The following is a 20,410-nucleotide window of genomic DNA, read 5'->3' on the forward strand; positions in this document are numbered from 1 at the left end:
AATAAAAGAACTAATCTGTGTGCCAGGAACTCAGTCCACATCAGGACCAAAGGAGGAAGATTTTCCAGTTGACTCTATTAATAAAAAAAAAAATCTAAGGTTCAAATCCAGAGAATTGACTCATAAACTTCTTATCTCCATCACTAAGGAAAACTAAGTGAGATTTTCCCTCGTCCTTTTGCCTTCAGCTTCTGTTTTATCACTTAGTTGCTTAATTCATACAATACATGCTGTTCATTTTACCCTAATTTCACTCAAATAAAGCATGTCTGAGAAGAGGAAAAAGCTCTATACTTCTGTACTCACGTCTGAAGCATCTTATTTGGTATTATTTTCTCCAGACTCACAGTCCCTATGGATAACTCTGGGGTTAGCAATCTCTGTAAGATGCAGCCTGGCATTGAATAGAAAACACAGAAAAGGAAAATGTTGCAGAATCTCAGAACTGGCATTTATAATAGATGGGTGCAGAAATGGGACCCAAGGAAGGCACGTGGACTTTGCTTGATTGACCAATGTAAAATAAGTCCCTTAAAAAGTCCATATTGCACTTAAGTTCAAAAAGTCAACTCCATGAGCACAAGATGGTTGAGCTGAACATGACAGCAGTTTGTTTGAAAAAGGCCCTGGAGGTTTTAAGAATCGTGTGCTCAATATGAGTTAATAGTGTGATCTGGCAGCCAAGAAAATGAATGCTATTGGCTTGAGGTAAAAATAGAAGAATAGTCAGGACCAGAAAAAGTGTTGCTTTTAGTTCTGGGCACTATGTTCTAGAAGAGACCATTGAAAATTGTAGAGAACCTATTGGAAAGTATCCAGAAAACCAAATAATAAACAGCTGTAGGAACTGAGGATGCTTAGCCTAAAAAGAAGACTTATAGGGGATATAATAGTTGTCTTCAAGTGTTTGAAAACATCATCACGTGGAATTGGAAGCAGACATTCACAGAGGCTCGGAGGGCAGAAGTAAGTAGAGATGTTGCCAAGAGGCAAATTACAAGGAGAATTGTATTAAGAACTAGAACCATCTTTTATTGGAGATCCTCAAGCAAAGGCTGGTTGACTGTCAAGAATGTTATAGAAGGAATTCCTGTTCAGATATGGATTGGACTAGATAACATTTGATAATTTAATAAGAGAGACAAGATTTTAGAGTTGGAACCCCAGCTTGGAAATTCTGTAATTCTATGAAGCCTTTGATATCATAGAGCAAGATAAATAGAATTATGATAGTAAAATAGAATTCAAATTTACATTATGCCTAATTAACCTTTAAAATGATTAAATATGTGAGTTAAAGCATTCATATAATAAGTTACATAATGCAAAGAAACATGAGCATGGACCTAAAGTTGGAATGGATCTCAGAGGTAAGAAAGATCTAATTCCACACCATAACTTTACCCATGAGTCAGAAACACCAATTACTAACCCAAACCACACAGTTAGTAGGGGACAGAGCCAGGATTTAAACCTGCCTGGCCTCATTTTGAATCTAATGTTCTTTAAGCTCTAGCAGAGAGTAAAAAAAAAAATATACTATTTTTCAGAAGTCACTTAAAAATGTCACTTTTGGGGCAGCTAGGTGGCTCAGTGGTAAGAGAGCCAGGCCCAGAGATGGGAGGTTCTGGGTTCAAATTTGGCCTCAAACACTTCCTAGCTACGTGATCCTGGACAGGTCACTTAGCCCCAATTGCCTAGTCTTTACTGCTCTTCCACTTTAGAACTAATGCATAGTATCAATTCTAAGGCAGAAGTTAAGGGTTCTTAAAAAATATCTTTTAAAATTTTTAGTCATACCTAAAATATAAACATCAACTAATGCATTTTCCAGCAGGAGATAGGAGGAGGGAAGAGGCAGTAATTACTATTTTCACTTAAATTAGTTCAGGTTTTTTTTTTTGTTGTTGTTGTTTAGTTGTATAATACTTTTTGTGACCCCACTTGGGGTTTTCTCAGCAAAGACACTAGAGTAGTTTCCTGAAATTTCTTTCTCCAATTCATTTTTCAGATGAGGAAACTGAGACAAGCAGGATTCATTGACTTGCCAGGGTCACACTGCTTGTAGGTGTCTAAGGCTAGATTTGATCTTAGGACTTCTTGACTACAAGGTTCTATTTAAATTTATATTATGAGCAAGAAACTGTATATTGGATTAAGACTTGAAGTTATACAGGAAATGTTGCCTGAATCCACATCCCAATTGTAATATATAAACCTGTCCTGTGAGAAGTATATGGTGAAAAAATGAAGCACCGTTATTAATGGGCAGTGATGATTTGGACGAATTGATAACATGAAACCTCCCCTATCCAAAACTAATCATTCCTTCCTCTTAACTCTCAGAGTTTCTTATGGCACTTATTCTGTTCTCCTCAGATTCATATTCATTTCTGTATACATTTTATTTTGTCTATTATATCGTAAGTGCAAGGGATAAATGGGAGTTGGATTGGAGGACATCTTGTGGAACTGAGAATGTCTACTTCAACTTCCAAAGAAGGGACACATTTGTTCCATTCCTTTACTAAAGGTCATATGCACCTAGAGACATCTGGTTGCTCCCTTGGTCCCTGTGATGGAGAGGCTATGTCGAAGAAAAGTGATGGCTAAGCCAAGAAGAGCCACTCATTCTGTGAGATGCAAAGCATAAGGAGAGACAGCCTCCAGCCTCTTGTTGGGAGGCAGCCAAAACTAGCTCTCCTTTGGACTAATGGGGAGGAGAGGAGAGAGAGATGGGATTTCTCTTTCTCTCCCTCCCCAGAAGCAGCTATGGCAGCTAAAAGTACCTGCCTAATAATCACTAGGAGAGAAAAAAAAAGGAATAGAGCAAATCTTGGAGATTTTTTTTCTTTGTTTCCCTTCAGTATTTCCCATAGTCTCTTATACATAATAGCTCCTTAATAAATGTTTGTTGAATTTGAACATCTCCCTTAAAGCAAACAAATTAATCATGTTGACAGCATTAGAGGGACCCTTAGAAATTAATTTGCTAATCCTAATCCTCCCATGTAGATCTTGACATTGTCTGCTTGCCTATATTGGAATGGAAGCTCACAGAAGGCATGCAAGCCTGTTGTAGACATGCACTATATAGAGTTTTAAATTTGTAGGAAGCTAAATACTGAATAATCAGGCACTAAAGCACTGAATGAGCCTAAGGACCTCACTCTTTTATTATTCTCTGAATGTTAATTTTTTTAAATTTATTTATATAACTGGCATATGGGATTCTAGCTTACAACCAATGGGATCCAGTTTCGTATAAAAGTGATGGAGTTTAAATCGTAATATATATCGTGTTAGTGCCCCTATGCCATTGTATTCCATATGTTCTCCCTAAAAGACATTTTCTTTGGAGATGTAATAACTAGAGATTGGAGTTATTTGCCTAAAGCTCTGTGAATCACGAATTGAATTAAATGACATTAAGCTAGAAATAACCTTTTTAAAGCATGTTTTAGTATTTTAATTAAGGCAGGGTAACCTTGAATTCTCACAGTTTAGGGTGAAGCTCCATCTTGAGGACAAACCATTGTATTTCCCAATGTATGTTTGTGTTCTTTAAAAAAAGCTAATTTTAGCCAAGAGTGATGGTACATGCCTGTCATTTCAGCAACAGAGGAGGCTGGGACTGGGGATGGGGAAGAGGGGGAATCTCTTGAATTTAAGTGTTCTGAACTGCAGTGAACTATGGTCTTGTCTGTACTCAGTTTAGCATTGATATGATAAGCTCCTTGGAGGAGTAGGGTAGGGACAGGGGCTGCCCAAGATAAAACAAACTAGCCTGGGTTAGAAATGAAGCACATGAGAGCTCCCAAACTCATCAGAGAGGGATCAAACCTATGAGTAACCCCTGTATTTCCAGCCTACCTAAAATAGAATGAATAGCCTTTTTTTAACCCTTACTTTCCGCCATGGAATCAATATTGGTTGCAATGCAGAAGATCAGAAAGGGCTAGGCAATAGCCTCTATCACAGGGGTTAAGTGATTTGCTCCAACTAAGAAGTATCTGAAGTCATATTTGAACCCAGGACTGCCCCCCCTCCATCTCTGGACTTGGTTCTCAATTCACTAAGCCACCCAGCTGCCCCCAGAATGATCTGGTAATTTTTTATCTCATTTTTATCACCACCAGGGTTTTTATGGGAAGAGGTGGATATCTCCCTAATATTTGACTCCCTCTCAAACTTGCTAATATGTAAGCCTCAGCAACTTACCAGGGCAGTACAGTGGATTGAGTGCTGGACCTGGAGCTAGGAAGACTCATTTTCCTGAATTCATATCTGGCCTCAGACACTTACTGGCTGTATGACACTAGGCAAGTCATTTAACCCTGTTTGCCTCAGTTCTTCGTCATGCAAATAAGTGGGAGAAGGAAATGGCAAGGCACTCCAGTATCTTTACCAAGAAAACTCCAAATGGGGTCATGATGTCTTAGCAATCAGCATATTTCCTATCTTTTACTAGAAATGCATTCTTCCAACTATAATCTTCAGCCTAATTTTTTTTTTATTTAAACTGCTCCTTATGGAAAAAAAACAGCATTGATTATTTTTACAGCATTTTCTATGACATGCTTTGACCCCTTCTACTTTACTCCATCAACCCTTCATCTTCATGTACTGCTGGGACACCTTGTTTTTCCTGTGTCCTGGAACACAGAGTATTGTCTCCAAAGACATTTTCATTTCCTCTCTTCGCTCTTCGTTTCTTTAAGTGGCTGACACCATCTCTGACTCAATATCAGCAGAAATCAAATTCTTCTTGCCCAAATGAGACTGGAACAGTCAGGAAGACAGAGAGATATATCAAAGATAATGGGCATAAACATATCTAATGGTAGGTAAACATAAAATCTTGGTCTCACAAGCCAGTCTGTTAAGGTGACATTGCCTTTTTAATTCCTTTCATTAAAAAATTGGGTAGAATATCATAAGATATCGATATCTCACATTTCTATGGACTCATTTTCCTTTGATTTTCCATGATGCAGAGCTGTAACTAGCAACTTTTGTGTCCGGGACAACTGGCAAAGAATACACATATTCATCCTCATTTCCTCATGTAGCATATAAGGTAATAAAGTGGTAGAGTCCAGCTGTGAGAGCTGCATTATCATCAATTGTGATAGATCAATTGCTATAGACACAATATTGAATGTATTCCTTTCCACATCCTTTTGTTGTCGTCCTTCCAGTTCCATCTATAAATGTTTTCAGAATGACCTGGCTTAGCTGGGTCTAATGCCAAACTTTATACAAGATCATTTTCCTCTCCGGTGCTTTTTATTGTTTTTGGAAGAGATACTCCTCATAACCTTCAGTCACACTCCTCTGTAATGTTTTCTAAATGAGCTTGTACTCACAAATAATGTTAACTTTGGCTTCTGTGGTCCTCTGTTTACTAAGATCAAGTGTTTGTTAACGGAGGGAGTTTCTGGGCTCTTTTGGCCTCTTAGCTGTAATGACTACTCTTCATTACTAAAATCTCTCTGGGAAATAATGGTAATCAGAGTCAATGTCTATATTTTATCCATTTCATGTTCTTCAGAATCAACAGCTTGTTTAAACAAGTCGATAAGAGCAGTGGTACTTCACAGGACGTCTTCATTCTCATTTGGCATTGATTTTTGCTTTTGGTCTAATTATTCAGTGATCTTAGGGCAAATATAAAGCAGGTTCTGAAATGACTCTGCTCTTTCATTGTTTAGTGGAAGCCAATCTCATTTTTGGTGTTGTAAAAATGTAAGTGTATATGTACATGTGTGTGTATATTTTTTCTGCTTGGTTTCTTTTCTGTTTTTGTTTTTGTTTTTGGTTACATTATAGTTCCCAGATATCTCCCCTCTCTAGAGAAGGCATCATTCAGGAAAAAATATGGATATATGAAACTATGTTTTTGATTGTTTTTGCACATATACATATATGTGTATATTTACATGTGTATATATCTGTAATTCATCCTGAGAGATGATAATCAAACCCATAGAAGCTCATTAGGTTTCCATGAGATTATAGAGGGGGAAAAGAAGAAAAGAACTCATCCACAGTTAGGTGCTAAGTTAGATAGTCCATAGTAAGATTTTATTTATATACATATATATAATATATTTTAATTTATTTTATTATTTTATATTCTTATTATTGTATTAAATATATACATATATGTTTATATATATGGAGAGAGAGAGAGAGAGAGAGAGAGAGAGAGAGAGAGAGAGAGAGAGAGCAAAATGGTCTAAGAAGGAGTGGTTATACACTTAGGAAGAGAACTAGGAAAAAGTGATGTCACAAAAACCCAGAAAAGAGAAAGTATCCAGGAAGAGAAAATGGTCATCAGTGTCAAATGTCCTGAGTTTCCCAAGCTCACTAATATCATAGCAAAACAAACCTGTTCCAGAACTCAGAAGTCTGAGATATAAAACAGAAAATTACAACTGGAAGGAAAGGACATGATTTATATACCAGGGTGTCTGGCCAATCCCACTATTTTAATCTGCAATATGGAGCACCTCTCAAGGCTACAAATTGCTATGTGGCTACAATAGTACCACCTGGAGCTTCTTCTAAACAGCAGGAGCTGAGTAACAAATCCACTTGGCATGAAGATATTAGGGCATCTCTCTGACATTGATAAAGCTTTAGTAAAGTACAAGACAAACTCATAAGAGGAGATTAGTTGTTCAAGGTGATTTTGAAAGTCCTTTTTCCCATAACAGTCCAGGTCGATTAATGAGCAAATGCCTTGATGGAAGTCGGATCCACTTGTTCATTTTTCCAACAGACATGTCTTAAGCACCTATGTTTATGTGGATGACACTATGCCAAGTGCTGGGGTTGTAAAAGCAAAATGAAAAGCATTCCCTGCTCTCAAGGAACTTACATTCTAGTGTGGAGAAGTAAAATATTTATACAGAGAAGTAAATAAAATATGATCTGAGGAGGCAGAGAGAACTAACAGCCAAGGGATAAGAAAAGGCTTCCCCTGGGGGATGATGGCTGCTCTGAGTCTTGAAAGGAAGCTAATGATTTGAAGAAGAATAAGAGAAAGTATATTTCAAAAATGGGGGAGCGGGTGTATAGGCAGAAAATGGCATACTAGGGAAGAATATATCAGCCAGTTTGGTTGGAATATAAAATACATGAAGGGGAGTGATGTGAAATAAATCTGTAAAAACAGTTTGGAATTAGTCTATATAGGTTTTATATGCCAAATGGAGAAACTTTAAGCTTTGCTTTAAGAGTATCACCAAGCCTTATAGAGGTTAAATTAGAGAGGGGAGAGCTGGGAAAGAAAGAAGCCAATTAGGTAGCTTTTACAATAGCCTGGCTTTATGGATAAGAGCTAGGCCAATCACTTAATACATTCTTAATCGATCAGTAAACATTCATTAAGTACCTACCATGTGTTAGATAAGGGTGTCTAGGTGGTATGATGTATAATGTGCCCAGACTGGAGACAAGAAGAGTTCAAATCCTCCCTCAAAGACTTACTAGCTATGTCACCCTGGGCAAGTCACTTAACCCTGTTTGCCTCAGTTTCCTCATCTGTAAAATGAGCTGGAGAAGGAAATGGCAAACCACTCCAGTATCTTTGCCAAAAAAAACCCAAAGGGGTTCACACCAAGCCAGACATAATAGAACAACAAAATGTGCAAGGCACTTAACAATTGTCATTGTTTTCCCTCTGTTAAGAGACAGTGATACAAAGACTGAATAAATTTGTTTCAATTAGTTGACTGACTGACTGCCTGAATTAGAGTGGTGACCTTATGGATAAAAGAAGAGGATAGATTCTGGGAATGTCATAGGAATAGAATTGAAAAGTCTTATCCAATGGTTGCATGTGAATATGAAAGGAAAAGAAGACAAAAGGATAACTGAGGAATGAACCTAGATGACTAGAGAGATGGTGGTGCCCATAAAAGACATGGGGAATTTTAAGTAAAAAGAAGAGTAAGGAGAGAAGATAAAGTTCCCTTTTACATGTGGTGAACTTGAGATGCCTATGGAATATCCTGGTAGGCAATGTGTGACATGGGATTGGATTACAGGATAGCAATTGGGGCTAGATATTTGGGAGCTGCATAGAAAATCAAGTGGGCTGGCTCTTCTTTTAAAACAGATGGAATTCTAGTTCTTTTTCAGCCTCTCCATACTTTTACTTTACTTAATCTATAGAGATTATTTATTTCTAAGCTATATTGGAATATATTTGAATTGTACTACCTTGAAGGAGAGAAAAAAAAAGTATCAGCAGCCTAATAGACACTTTGCATCAAGCCAAGCAAGTAACTAGTTATTGAATATTTCAAATTTCCCAACCTAATGTTCATTCAAGCTTGCTCTGCAGAAATAAACGTTGAGCCGACACTTGCTAACTCCATTAAGTCAAGTGATCTTTATTAGTTTCATTTTGTGAGATCAGTCTTTAAATATATATATATATATATATACATACATACACTGCAGTTTTTATTAGTTTTTTCTTTGATGCCCAGTATAAATTCATGATTGCCAAGTATGAATAATTTAGGAATCCCAAATATTTAATTAATATCACATACTCCTGCAAAACCCATGAAAGGATCTTTATCATTTAATTTTAGCATCACTGCCTGGACTGACTGGGCAACTTACACTCAAACTAGAGTTGGATACCATGGGAGTGGCTGTGATTTCAGATTCTAGGAGTAAACCCTGTATGACTATTATTCCTGCTCATGCATCCCTACTAGTATGGTTACTCTTAACAGACAATTGAAATAATTTACTCTTATCAAAGGCATTTATTAATATAAAATATAAAAATATAAAATATAATATAAAAATATTAATATAAAATCATAAGAGTGATAACTACAAAATATTGCCTCCACAAACCTGGGGTCTACTTTCCCCACAAATATTCACAACATCAATAGGAAAAGTAGACATAAACAGGGTACAGTGGCAGTACAGTGGCACACATGTGGAACACAGATGGCCAAGCCAACTTGAAACTCCCATACAGTCAGGATTCAAAGTCATTTCTGTCCTGTGAAGTCCTCCCAAAGTTCCTTCCTGGCCACAGCATTTCTATTGGGTAGATTATTCAGTTTAGCTCGAATCTATAACCAGATACATTCTCTGATCTCTGAGGTCCTACTTCTGCAGGTTGTTTCCTCCCCTCAATTGACTGCCTCACTGCTTCCATGAGTGTCTGGATTATATGTCTCTTCTACCTGATGAATTAACTGTCTCCTATTGGTCAAGTAAATTCTCTTCAAAGTAACACAGTTAATAGAAAGAGAGATGAAAGAAAAATCTTCTCCTCCTCCCAAGAGTGATTATCTTTTCCTCAGGACTGACAAAAACCCTAGAAAGACATACACAATTTTTACTCATTCAATGTGGTAGTTCATTTTAATTTATTTAAGAAACTTGTTTGCATCTCATAAAGATATCATCTGGCTGACAGTGGCCAGATTTTTAGATAATTTGACACTTTATTAAAAATCTTATGATTATGGACTTTTGTGCCTGGAGAACTAGCCCAGAATCAACTCCACTATATAATCATTCAATAAATGAAGTTATTAACAAGTATTTATTGAGTAACTACTATATCCAGAACTGTCTGAACATTGTAAGGATTCCTAAGATTTATAGTGATCATCGTTTTACAGACTGGTTCTCTTCTGGTTCTCTTTGAAGATATGGCTTAAGCAAGAAAAAGCAACATAAAGACCCTAGGTAATGAAATGCTAGATATCCATAATTACAAGGTGGCCACCCACATAGAATTCAAAAGGACCTCAGAACCATCTAGTCTAACTCATTTCTGAATAAAATATTTATTCTTCAATATTGCTGACAACTGGTCACCCGGGCTCCTCTTTTTTTTTTATTTTATTTATTCAATTTAGAACATTATTCCTTGGTAACAAGAATCATATTCTTTCCCTCCCCTCCCCCTACTCCTTCCAGTAACCAATGCATAATTCCACTGGGTTTTACATGTGTCCTTGACCAAAACCTATTTCCATGTTGTTGGTGTTTGTACTAGGATGTTCATTTAGAGTCTACATCCCCAATCATATCTCCTCAACCTATGTAATCAAGCAGTAGTTTTTCCTCTATGTTTCTGCTCCCACAGTTTTTCCTCTGAATGTGGATAATGTTCTTTCTTGTAAATTCTTCTGAGTTGTTCAGGATCACTACATTGCCACTAATGGAAAAGTCCATTACATTCGATTGTACCACAGTGTATCAGTCTCTGTGTACAATGTTCTCCTGGTTCTGCTCTTCTCGCTCTGCTTCAATTCCTGGAGGTTGTTCCAGTTCACATGGAATTCCTCCAGTTCATTATTCCTTTGAGCACAATAGCATTCCATCACCAAAATATACCACAATTTGTTCAGCCATTCCCCAATTGATGGGCATCCCCTCATTTTCCAATTTTTTGCCACCACAAAGAGCGGAGCTATGAATATTCTTGTACAAGTCTTTTTCCTTATTATTTCTTTGGGGTATAAACCCAGCAGTGCTATGGCTGGCTCAAAGGGCAGACAGTCTTTTATCGCCCTGTGGGCATAGTTCCAAATGCCTTCCAAAATGGTTGGATCAATTCACAACTCCACCAGCAAAGCATTCATGTCCCAACTTTGCCACATCCCCCTTTCAGCATTCATTACTTTCCTTTGCTGTTATGTTAGCCAATCTTCTAGGTGTGAGGTGATACCTCAGAGTTGTTTTGATTTGCATCTCTCTGATTATAAGAGATTTAGAACACTTTTTCATGTGCTTATTAATAGTTTTGATTTCTTTATCTGAAAATTGCCTATTCATGTCCCTTACCCATTTATCAATTGGGGAATGGCTTGACTTTTTACACAATTGATTTGGTTCTTTATAAATTTGAGTAATTAGACCTTTGTCAGAGGTTTTTGTTATGAAAAGTTTTTCCCAATTTGTTGCTTCCCTTCCAGTCCCCCAGGCTCCTCTTGAAAGTGTACCCTATGAAGTATCCCATTCTAGTTTTTTAGAGAATTCTGACTGTTAGAAAAAATAACTATCTGATTCTCTTCTCTTCTCATTTAAAACTTCAAATGAATGTCTTTATTCAATGTTCATTTATTTTTTTTAAAAAAACTCCTACTTTCTGTCTTAGAATCAGTGCTAAATATTGGTTCAACTATGCCCAAAGGGCACTAAAAGACTGCCTGCCCTTTGATCCAGCCATAGCACTGTTGGGTTTGTATCCCAAGGAGAAAATAAAAAAGAGATTTGTACAAGAATATTCATAACTGCGCTCTTTGAGGTGGCAAAAAATTGGAAAATTAGTAGATGCCCTCATTTTGACTGAAGAAATTGTGGTATATGTTGGTGATGGAATACTATTGTGCTCAAAGGAATAATGAACTGGAGGAATTCCATGGGGACTGGAACGACCTCCAAGAATTGATGCAGAATGAGAGGAGCAGAACCAGGAGAACATTGTACACAGAGACTGATACACTGTGGTATAATTGAATGTAATGGACTTCTCCATTAGTGGCAATGCAGTAATCCTAGACAACTCAGAAGAATTTATAAGAAAGAACCCTATCCACATTCAGAGGAAAAACTGTGGGAGTAGAAACATAGAAGAAAAACAACTGCTTGATTACATGGATTGAGGGGGATATGATTGGGGATATAAATTCTAAATGATCATCCTAGTGCAAACACCAACAACATGGAAATAGGTTTTGATCAAGGACACATGTAATACCCAGTGGAATTTGAGTCAGCTATGGGAAAGGTGGGGGGGGAGGGAAAAAATATGATTCTTGTAACCAAGGAATAATGTTCTAAATTGGCTAAATAAAATTTAAATTAATTAATTAGTTAATTAATTAATGTTGGTTCAAAAGTGAAAGAACAATAAGAACCTAGGCAGTTGGGGTTAAATTACTTGCCCAGGATCACACAGCTAGGAAGTGTCTGGAGGCCAGACTTAAGTGCAGGAACTCCATCTCCACATCTTAGTGGCTGTCTATCCACTAAGTCACCTAAGCTACCACAGTGTTTACTTATTATTACCCAGGTACAACAACAAAACAGCTGTTAAAGCCTGTGTCAATTGTGCCTGAAGACTGGCTTCTTTCCCTTTCCAAGAGGTGGAAGAATTTCCTCCCAGTCTAGCCCTTTGAGGCAAAACAAAGCAAGTCAGATCTTCTTCTTCATGACAGTCTTTAAAATACCTGAAGACAGTTATCATGTTCCCCTAAGATTTTTCTTCTCTATGTTGTCTTCTCTATATATTCTTTCCACTGTCATGGTCTCTAGTCTTCTTTCTCATCATTCTGGTTTCCCTCCTTTATGGGGCAGTTTGTCAATGGCCTTGCTAAGACATGATGTCCAGAATCCCTACAGGGCATGGACCATATGTGGTCTGAATAGAGTATTCTCAATCTCATTTTAAATGTGTCTCCTTAGACCTACAATGTTGATGTGCCTTTTAGTGGTATTTATAGAATGGCTAATCAAAGGAGGAAAGGGTATAAAAGAATAAGAATTAAGGTAAATAAATCATATAGGGATGGAGTTGCGCCTCATTCCATCCATTAAATGCAGTAGGTCAAGAATTGATTAAGCAAATATTTGATAGACTAGATAGATAGATAGTATATTAATTGTTCATTTTCAAACAATTAGACTATAACAAAACATAATTTACATAACAGATGTGTCCCTTAAAGAGTTTGAGTTAATAAAATGCTGAACAACCCAGTTTGCTACATCTGAAAAATTCAGTTTTACAAAGTAGTTCAATTAATAAGTAGGATGGGGTCATAATTGTTTGATATTTCAAAGAATTTACCATATAATTTTTAATCAAGAATTCTTAACTTGTGTGTGGGTGTGTGTAGGTGTAAGGGACCCATTGGGTGGTCTGGTAAAGCCTATGGACCTCTTCTGAAAATAACATTTGTTGCCTACATTCATAATTTAAGGAAATGATAAGTCTCAAGGAAATTGAATATTTAAGTGATTTTTTCCCATCTAGGTTCAAATTTATCCCCCAAAGGCTCTAATAACCCCAGTTTTAAAACCCTTGCTTTGAATAGTGACCTCCCATAGTTTGGTTCAGTTTCTTTAAAAAAGTATCTATACCCAACTTTTGGCAAACATTATTTTGCAAAGTAAGGTCTGTAATATGTTTGATTAAGCACATATGGCTATAGCCTCTCCATTGTGTCATAAACCCCCTCTCAAAATAAGTAATGATTAAAAGTAACACAAAAAACTTGAGTGACACCATTCTTTGCCCTCCTAATCCCCCTAAACTTTCCCTAGGCTATCTGTAGGGGTCAAAGCATTGCAGCTGGGGCTCCCAATACCAGCACTCTGCTCCCTGAGAGGGGAAACTTACCACTTGTTCATTTCTCAGCTGTGCCTCCAGATGAGAAGAAATTAAAATTCCCACCATGTCTTTAATCTGCAACAGAGATCTTATATTTCTAGCATTGTGGGACAACTGACAGACTATGTCATTTGGTTAAAGGTTGGTTTTTTTTCCCCTCTCATTTTGAGTTTAATTAAAACAAAGCAAGATGGATATTTGCACCCATTGCAAAAAAAGAAAAAGAAAAGAAAAACTGCACATCCTGCCCCCTGTCCTCCTCCATTCTCCCAGCCTGAACAATGCCCCTTTTCCCAACATGCTGTGCACCAAAGTAGTTCATTTGAAACACAGTAATTAGCATTACAGATAAAATGACACTGCTGCAATGTTAATTACTACAGTGCAGATGTACTGCTAGATATCATACATAACGTTGTCAAGCTTCTACTTTTAAATTAAAGTGCAACAAAGCATACCCTGGCTACACGTCTTCTTCTGATTAATACAAATTAATGTTATTTCAGTTTCAGGGGAGGTTCAGGGAGGACCATCTTTAATTGTTTAACAGCAAAAGTCAAATGACTAAAGTAAGGCAGTCCTCCCACTGCTTCCTCATACCATCCAGATAGTTTCAAGTTAGTGCCAGGTTAAGAGACATGGAGCTATGGGGTCAGATTGACATATGGAGAAGAATTGAATAATGGCTTATTGGAGTTTCATCAGTTTCCTCCTTCTATTTCCCCACCTTCAAAATTTCAGGAGCAACTTCTTGCATCTGAAGTACTTGGGGATCCAAAGGGCAAGAGTGTCTTCATAATACAGAGCTGTCACCTATTATATGGTCAGCATTCATTGTTATTGTTTTAGCAGTAGAGTGTTTCAGTGGACCATCAGCAACAGAGGACACCTGGGTTGTAATCCCAGCCCTAATGCCATCACTCGACTCTTCAACAACCAGCCACTAGGCAAATATTTATTGAATATCTACTATGTGCAAGCTATGTGATTTGGTGCCATAGGTCAGAGGTGTCAAACTCACTGGCTTACAAAATTTCCCAGTGCTACCTCAACCAGATTAAACTATGATTGGAAAATGTTTAGCAAAATAAATAAAAATATAATACAACATGGATAATATTAAACTGTGGTTTTCCAAGTCACTATGGCTCCCAAATGCATTTCTGTTTGAGTTTGATGCCATTACTATAGGAGACAAAGGAAATTATATAGGATTAGATGCTTGACCTCAAAGAATTTACAATCTCTTTTTAAAAAAAAGATCATGTATATAAATATATATATGTATTGCATAAAATGTAAATTTATATATTTATGCATATAAATATATATGTATATAAAAATGTATACAAATTAAAAAGTCACTAACAATTCAGGGCAGTGCCAAGCACCAAGTTGCCTCAGATCTTAAGTACTCAGAGGAAACTAAGGATTAAGATGATTAAAGGTCTCTTGGAGGAGATGGAGCTATAAGCAAGAATCAGATAAGTAGAGAAAAGTGGAGTTGGCATCACAACTAGGGTTTAATGTAGTAAAACCATTAGGTTTACCATAGTAGAAAAAAGCATTGATTCTAAAAAAAAGTTCTCTTTTTTACTGTTACCTGTGTGATCTGAAAAGGTAATGTCATTGTGCCTCAGTTTCCTCAACTATAAAGTGAGAAGCAGAAGACTTTTAAAGGAAAGGGGAAGGGAACAAGTATTTACTAATGACCTGCTAGGTTTCAGGGACTCTGCTAAGCACCTTACAAATATGATCTCACAACCCTGTGAGGCAGTTGTTACCTCTAAAGCCCCTTTGCATTCTAAATCTTCTGATCCATTGTGGCAAGGAAAAGCAATAAGGGGAAAATGTGCATGGGGCATTCAGGGGACAGTGTTTGGTCAGGTTTGGCACACATTAGAGAGAGTTACATAGTTCTTTTCCTCGTGAGTTTATGCTCAAAGGGGAGTTTTGGTGATGAAGATGATAATCATGGTAACAATAATTAGTATTTATATATCATTTTCAAAGTGTCACTTTACACGTATTATTTAATTTAATCTTCACAACAATCCTGTGAGGGAAGTGCTATTATTTTCCCCATTTTTCAGATGATGAGGAAACTGAGATGAGAAGGGTTAAGTGACTTACCCAGGGTCTCAAAAGCTACAAGTATCTGAGGCTAGATTTGTACCATGGTCTTTCTGACTCTAGTGCCAACATTCTATCCACTCAGCCACCTAACTTCCAATTATAAGGACCAACAGGTACAGAATATAGAAACAGCAGAAAAATTCTGCTCAAGCAAGGCATAGAAGGTAAGCCAGGGATGTCCATCAACTATAGATCAAGAGTCAGCACATTTAAGGGCAGCGGGTGGCTCAGTGGATTGAGAGCCAGGACTAGAGACAGGAGGATCTGGGCTCAAATATGACCTCAGACACTTCCTAGCTGTGTGACCCTGGGCAAGTCACTTAACTACCCCCATTGTCTAGCCCTTACTGCTCTTTTTCCTTGGAACCTATATATAGTACTGAGTCTAAGACAGGAGGTAAGGGTTTAAAAAAAAATAAAAGATTAAGCTCGTCAAAAAGCAATTGGATAGACAAGAGGTCCACAAACCATAGCCCAAAGGCTAAATCCAAGAGTAAGTAGGCCAGATTTGGTCCTTGGAATGTAGTTTGCCTACCACTGAGATAATCTCCAAACATATCAATTTATCAATGTTCACCATGTGCTGTAATTGAGGGTTGGCACATGAAAAATGGATCCAATCACTCCTCTTCCCCATCCTATTCCATCTACTATAGACAGAATTGGGAAGGGAAGCTGAGATGTGAAAACATTTGAGGCACAAAGACACAGTTTTCCTAAATGGGTCTTCTTTGCTAAGCCTGTACTGTCATAAAAAATACAAGTTCCTACATTTCAGAGAACTCCTTTTACACACCAAAAGCCAGCTCTTTAGCTGGCCTCTCTAGGCTGATTCAAAGAGGTTTCTCATTTTTTTTATTCTCACTGCTTCTACATTTTCTGTGTGTCAACGTATGCAAATGTATTTGATCATTCACCAGAAGCCATAAAAACTCAATTGAGTGCCAGAAACAGAAGGCTTTGAAGAAACTAAGGTTATAAATCTTCTCCCCTGTGACAGTACTAACATGAAGCATATTAAAGAAGAGAAAGTCAGTCTCTAAGGCTTCTTCCAGCTATAAAAGCTAATGATTCTCAGATTCCTTAGGGCTTATCCAACCATTCCCCAATTCTCTACTCTGCCTCCCTTTTCCCCCAATTATGGTTCAACTCCTTAAAAGAGTTTGTTTTAGACTATACACTCCTTGAGGACAAGGCTTTGATAAATGCCCACGTAACCTCTGAAGGAGACACTGGGGACCAACTTCTGCAAGCAAACATTTTTGCATTATTTTCCTATTACATGGAAGTCTCCTTAGATGGTCTAGGAAGGTATCCAAGTCCCCTTTGCACTCCTGAGATGGAGATACCCTTGTAAAAGATGGCAGTCATCTGCTTCTGGGAGAAGTCATTTGTGTTCTCTGAACATGTAGCTACATCTTAAGAGATCTGGGAATGCATCAAATTCCCATGATACCAGGTCTATATCTTCTATTTCCTTTCTATCCCTCATAGCACCCAGCACATGGGGAAAGATCAGTAAATGCCAATCTACTAACTAATCCTTTGAACAAACACAAACTATATTGTGGGAGTAGATAAGTGGAAATAGGAGGTGAAGGTGAGGTGGAGGATTCTTAGAACAAGACTTGCATTCACATGAAACATCTATATCACATGCACCTTGAGCCTCATTGTTCCTCACCTAGTATTTGAAGCTCTTATATGTCTCTTTGTCAAATTAATCCATGTTGTTCACCTGGATAAGGCAAGACAAAAAGCATTTATATTGTGCTGGGAATGCATATACAAGAAAAACAAAAGATAAAAAGCATGAGAGATGAGGAAAAGAGGAGAGAAGATACCTACATTATAATATGGTACTGAAGTCCAGAAAGGCAGAAACACAGCTGGGAGAAGAATGAGGGCTCTAGCCTGGACCCCTCTCTTAAATAACTGAAATCTCCAGTTGAAGAAGAGAGCTGGTTAACATAGTGGGATGTTTCAGGGTAAGGAGTCCATAGGGAAAGATGGATGCTCAGAGTGAGGAGGTCCCATCATTCAGGAAGAGACTGCCATAGAGGAATTTCATTGAAGTCTAGAAAGTTGGACGCACATCTAGATGGGGAATGAATGAACCAAGAGAGAAAATGAGGGAGAGAGGAGCTAAATGTTGATAAGATGAAACCTACAACAAACTATTCATTTAAGTTGGAAGATGCCTTTACTTTCTATTCTGTAATTCAATGTTGGCATTATTCAAATCTCATAGAAGGAATGCTCCAGTGACTAGAGCACACTGGCTATCCAGCTCTCCTCCCTTATTTTTTTTATCACATCTTCACTTCCTATCATATAATTGGTTACATAGCCTGCTCACATCCACCATTTTCTTCTTCATTACCCTCTGTATCATATGCATTTTTAGCACTTTTGAGGTAGTAGTATTCCAAAACTTGCTTTCATAGAAGCAGGACAGCAGGATCTCATTTTACATCAACCCAAGACGTGAAAAATGTAGGTATAAGCAATTGGCAACTGAAAAATTAAAGGCAGAAAAGTACTTAAAATATTTTTTTAAATTATGCACTAAATCCATACCATTTTCCCAAGCTGAGTAAATTCTCATAGCACTTAACCCAAATATGCTTATTCTCATTCTGAGAAGAATTATTGTGAGCCATTACATTATTTTGCACCAAACATTAGCACCCACATCAGTCCTACAGAATTCTCAGTTGTAACACGTGGTCTCCATATCAGAGCAGTGCTTCTCCTTGTTTTATTAATGCTATGTTGTTATTAATAATGGCCCCAAAGTACAAGAGTAGTGATACTAGAAGCTCTGATAAGCCCAAGAAAAGTCATAAATGCCTGTGTATTTTCATATAAGAAATTCTTATTAAAAATAAGGTTCATTATTATGCACAATTTTCAACTTTCACAAAGGGTCTTGGAATGGATTGGTTGTATAAAACAAGGGCCCATTGTACCTGTACAATGTTCCTATCTCTATCTGTTGAAAATCCTCCTTTTCTTTAAACCCAACTCAAGTGCCACTGTATATTTGAAAGCTTTCTCTATCTCTGCCTGTTGAAATCCTTTCCAAACAACAACAAATGAAACTGAATTCTGTGTAATTACCAATTACCAAACTTGGCCCCAGATAAGAGCTGACAAAATGCACCCTCTTCCCTTTCTTCATTGGGGGGGGGGGGGGATCATGTGTGTGAAATATTGCCTGTACTATTCAAGGTTGTTCAATGTCTACGTTTTACAAAATGCTTTTCTTATTTTTGTTGTTCTTTATTAAGAAGAATTGTTTGTTATGTTGGTAAGGAAGAGGGATGTATTTGGAATAGATGATATTTTTAAAGATATTAATGGTATTTGAAAAAATCTTTCCTTTCCTCTAGAATCCTATTCATAGCCTATTTCCTGCATGAATAAACTCTCCCCTCTTCCTGCCTTATATAGAAGTGATTGATCCCTCCTAAAATCTCTCATAATGCTTTGCCTGAACCCTTCTTTTGCATTTAGGTATTTGTATTTTTTTCTTCCACATCATTAGATTGTAAACTCCTAGAAAGCAAGGTCTTTTTTGATCGCCATATTCCTAATGCCCAACAATGTGCTCTGCTCATATAGATGCTTGATGAATGTTTGAAGAATTAAATATTAATTAAATCTTGTTTGGGGGCTAAAGTATCAAAGTCATTGGAGAAAGTAGCTCCCTACACACAAGTATGGAATTCATATTCAATAAATAAATAAGGAATCATTCAAAATTCAGGCCCTAGGATCATGTGTAAATTATTTCATACCCTTTTTGAGATGTATTGCACTGAAGCTGTTAAGAAGTTTTATGATTATTTTATGAAACGAAGAATGGGAAAGAAAAAGTCTTCACCTTTCTTCTTTTGTGGATTGTCTTTCAGGTCAGTGGGACCATGTACAACACAGGGAGGCATGTGTCCCTCCGACTTGACAAGGAACATTTGGTCAATATTTCCGGAGGACCCATGACATATAGCCATCGCCTGGAAGAGATCCGGTTACACTTTGGAAGTGAGGACAGCCAGGGATCAGAACATCTACTTAATGGACAGGCTTTCTCTGGGGAGGTATGTGAGCTAACTGTAGTTGTTGGTGTAACCTGTTTCCTTTTCCAAGGAGAGAGAAACTTTCATCTAATTGCCACTCACAACAATTGGTGTCTACCATAGCCAGGGGGCATCCAGGGATACCAAATGGTGAAGATCAAAGTAAATGCAAGGGAAAGATCTGTGAAATGTTTCCAGTGGGCTATAATGGCTTCATTTCTTCTTTTATAATTTAATATGGTTGAGAATGCTCCAGACACTATGGAAGTATTTATATTTTTCCTAAAAAAAACAAAACAAAACCTGGATTATTGTTGACTAGAAGTTGATGATTCCCATCCTGAAAGAGTTTATTAGGGAATTGTATTTGAACCATAATTCCTTACCTCTGCCATGTATCCTCTTATAACATCCTCCCTATGATTAGTGATTAATACATCATAATCTATATTCCAAAACACCCATCTTCTGCCATATGTAAATCATAGGATCTAATTTTAATGCATGTCAAATGGAGAAATGGTATGATTGGTCTCCTACAGAAAACAGCTATGTCATAATGTATTCCTGTTAATGACGGGTGGCCTTATGTGACCCCAGAGAGAGCTAACTAGAATTTGTCAAGCTAAGGTCATTTGTTGGGTGATCTTTGCTGAGCAGGTCACCAATTAAACCCATTTTATTTCCATTAAACTCAAAAGTGATCATCAAGTCAAAGTTGTTTCATAAATGGTACAGCTTCTTACTAGTTTCTATTTTTGAGATTTGAGCAAATAGCTCTGTCATTCCTTTGGTTTCC

At 37.3% G+C, this 20,410-nt stretch overlaps 1 protein-coding gene across 3 annotated transcripts in view; it reads left to right on the forward strand.

Annotated features, from left to right (window-relative positions):
• The window catches only part of CA10 (carbonic anhydrase 10), a 732,369-nt gene that overhangs the window by 560,733 nt on the left and 151,226 nt on the right, over nucleotides 1–20,410 (forward strand). For all 3 annotated transcript variants that reach the window (XM_001369655.4, XM_056816569.1, XM_056816570.1), the window contains exon 5: nucleotides 19,447–19,632. In XM_001369655.4, the coding sequence (XP_001369692.1) occupies nucleotides 19,447–19,632 (186 nt within the window). The remainder of the gene's footprint in view (nucleotides 1–19,446; nucleotides 19,633–20,410) is intronic.

Source organism: Monodelphis domestica, chromosome 2 (genome assembly GCF_027887165.1).
Source record: "Monodelphis domestica isolate mMonDom1 chromosome 2, mMonDom1.pri, whole genome shotgun sequence".
Taxonomy (NCBI): Eukaryota; Metazoa; Chordata; class Mammalia; order Didelphimorphia; family Didelphidae; genus Monodelphis; species Monodelphis domestica.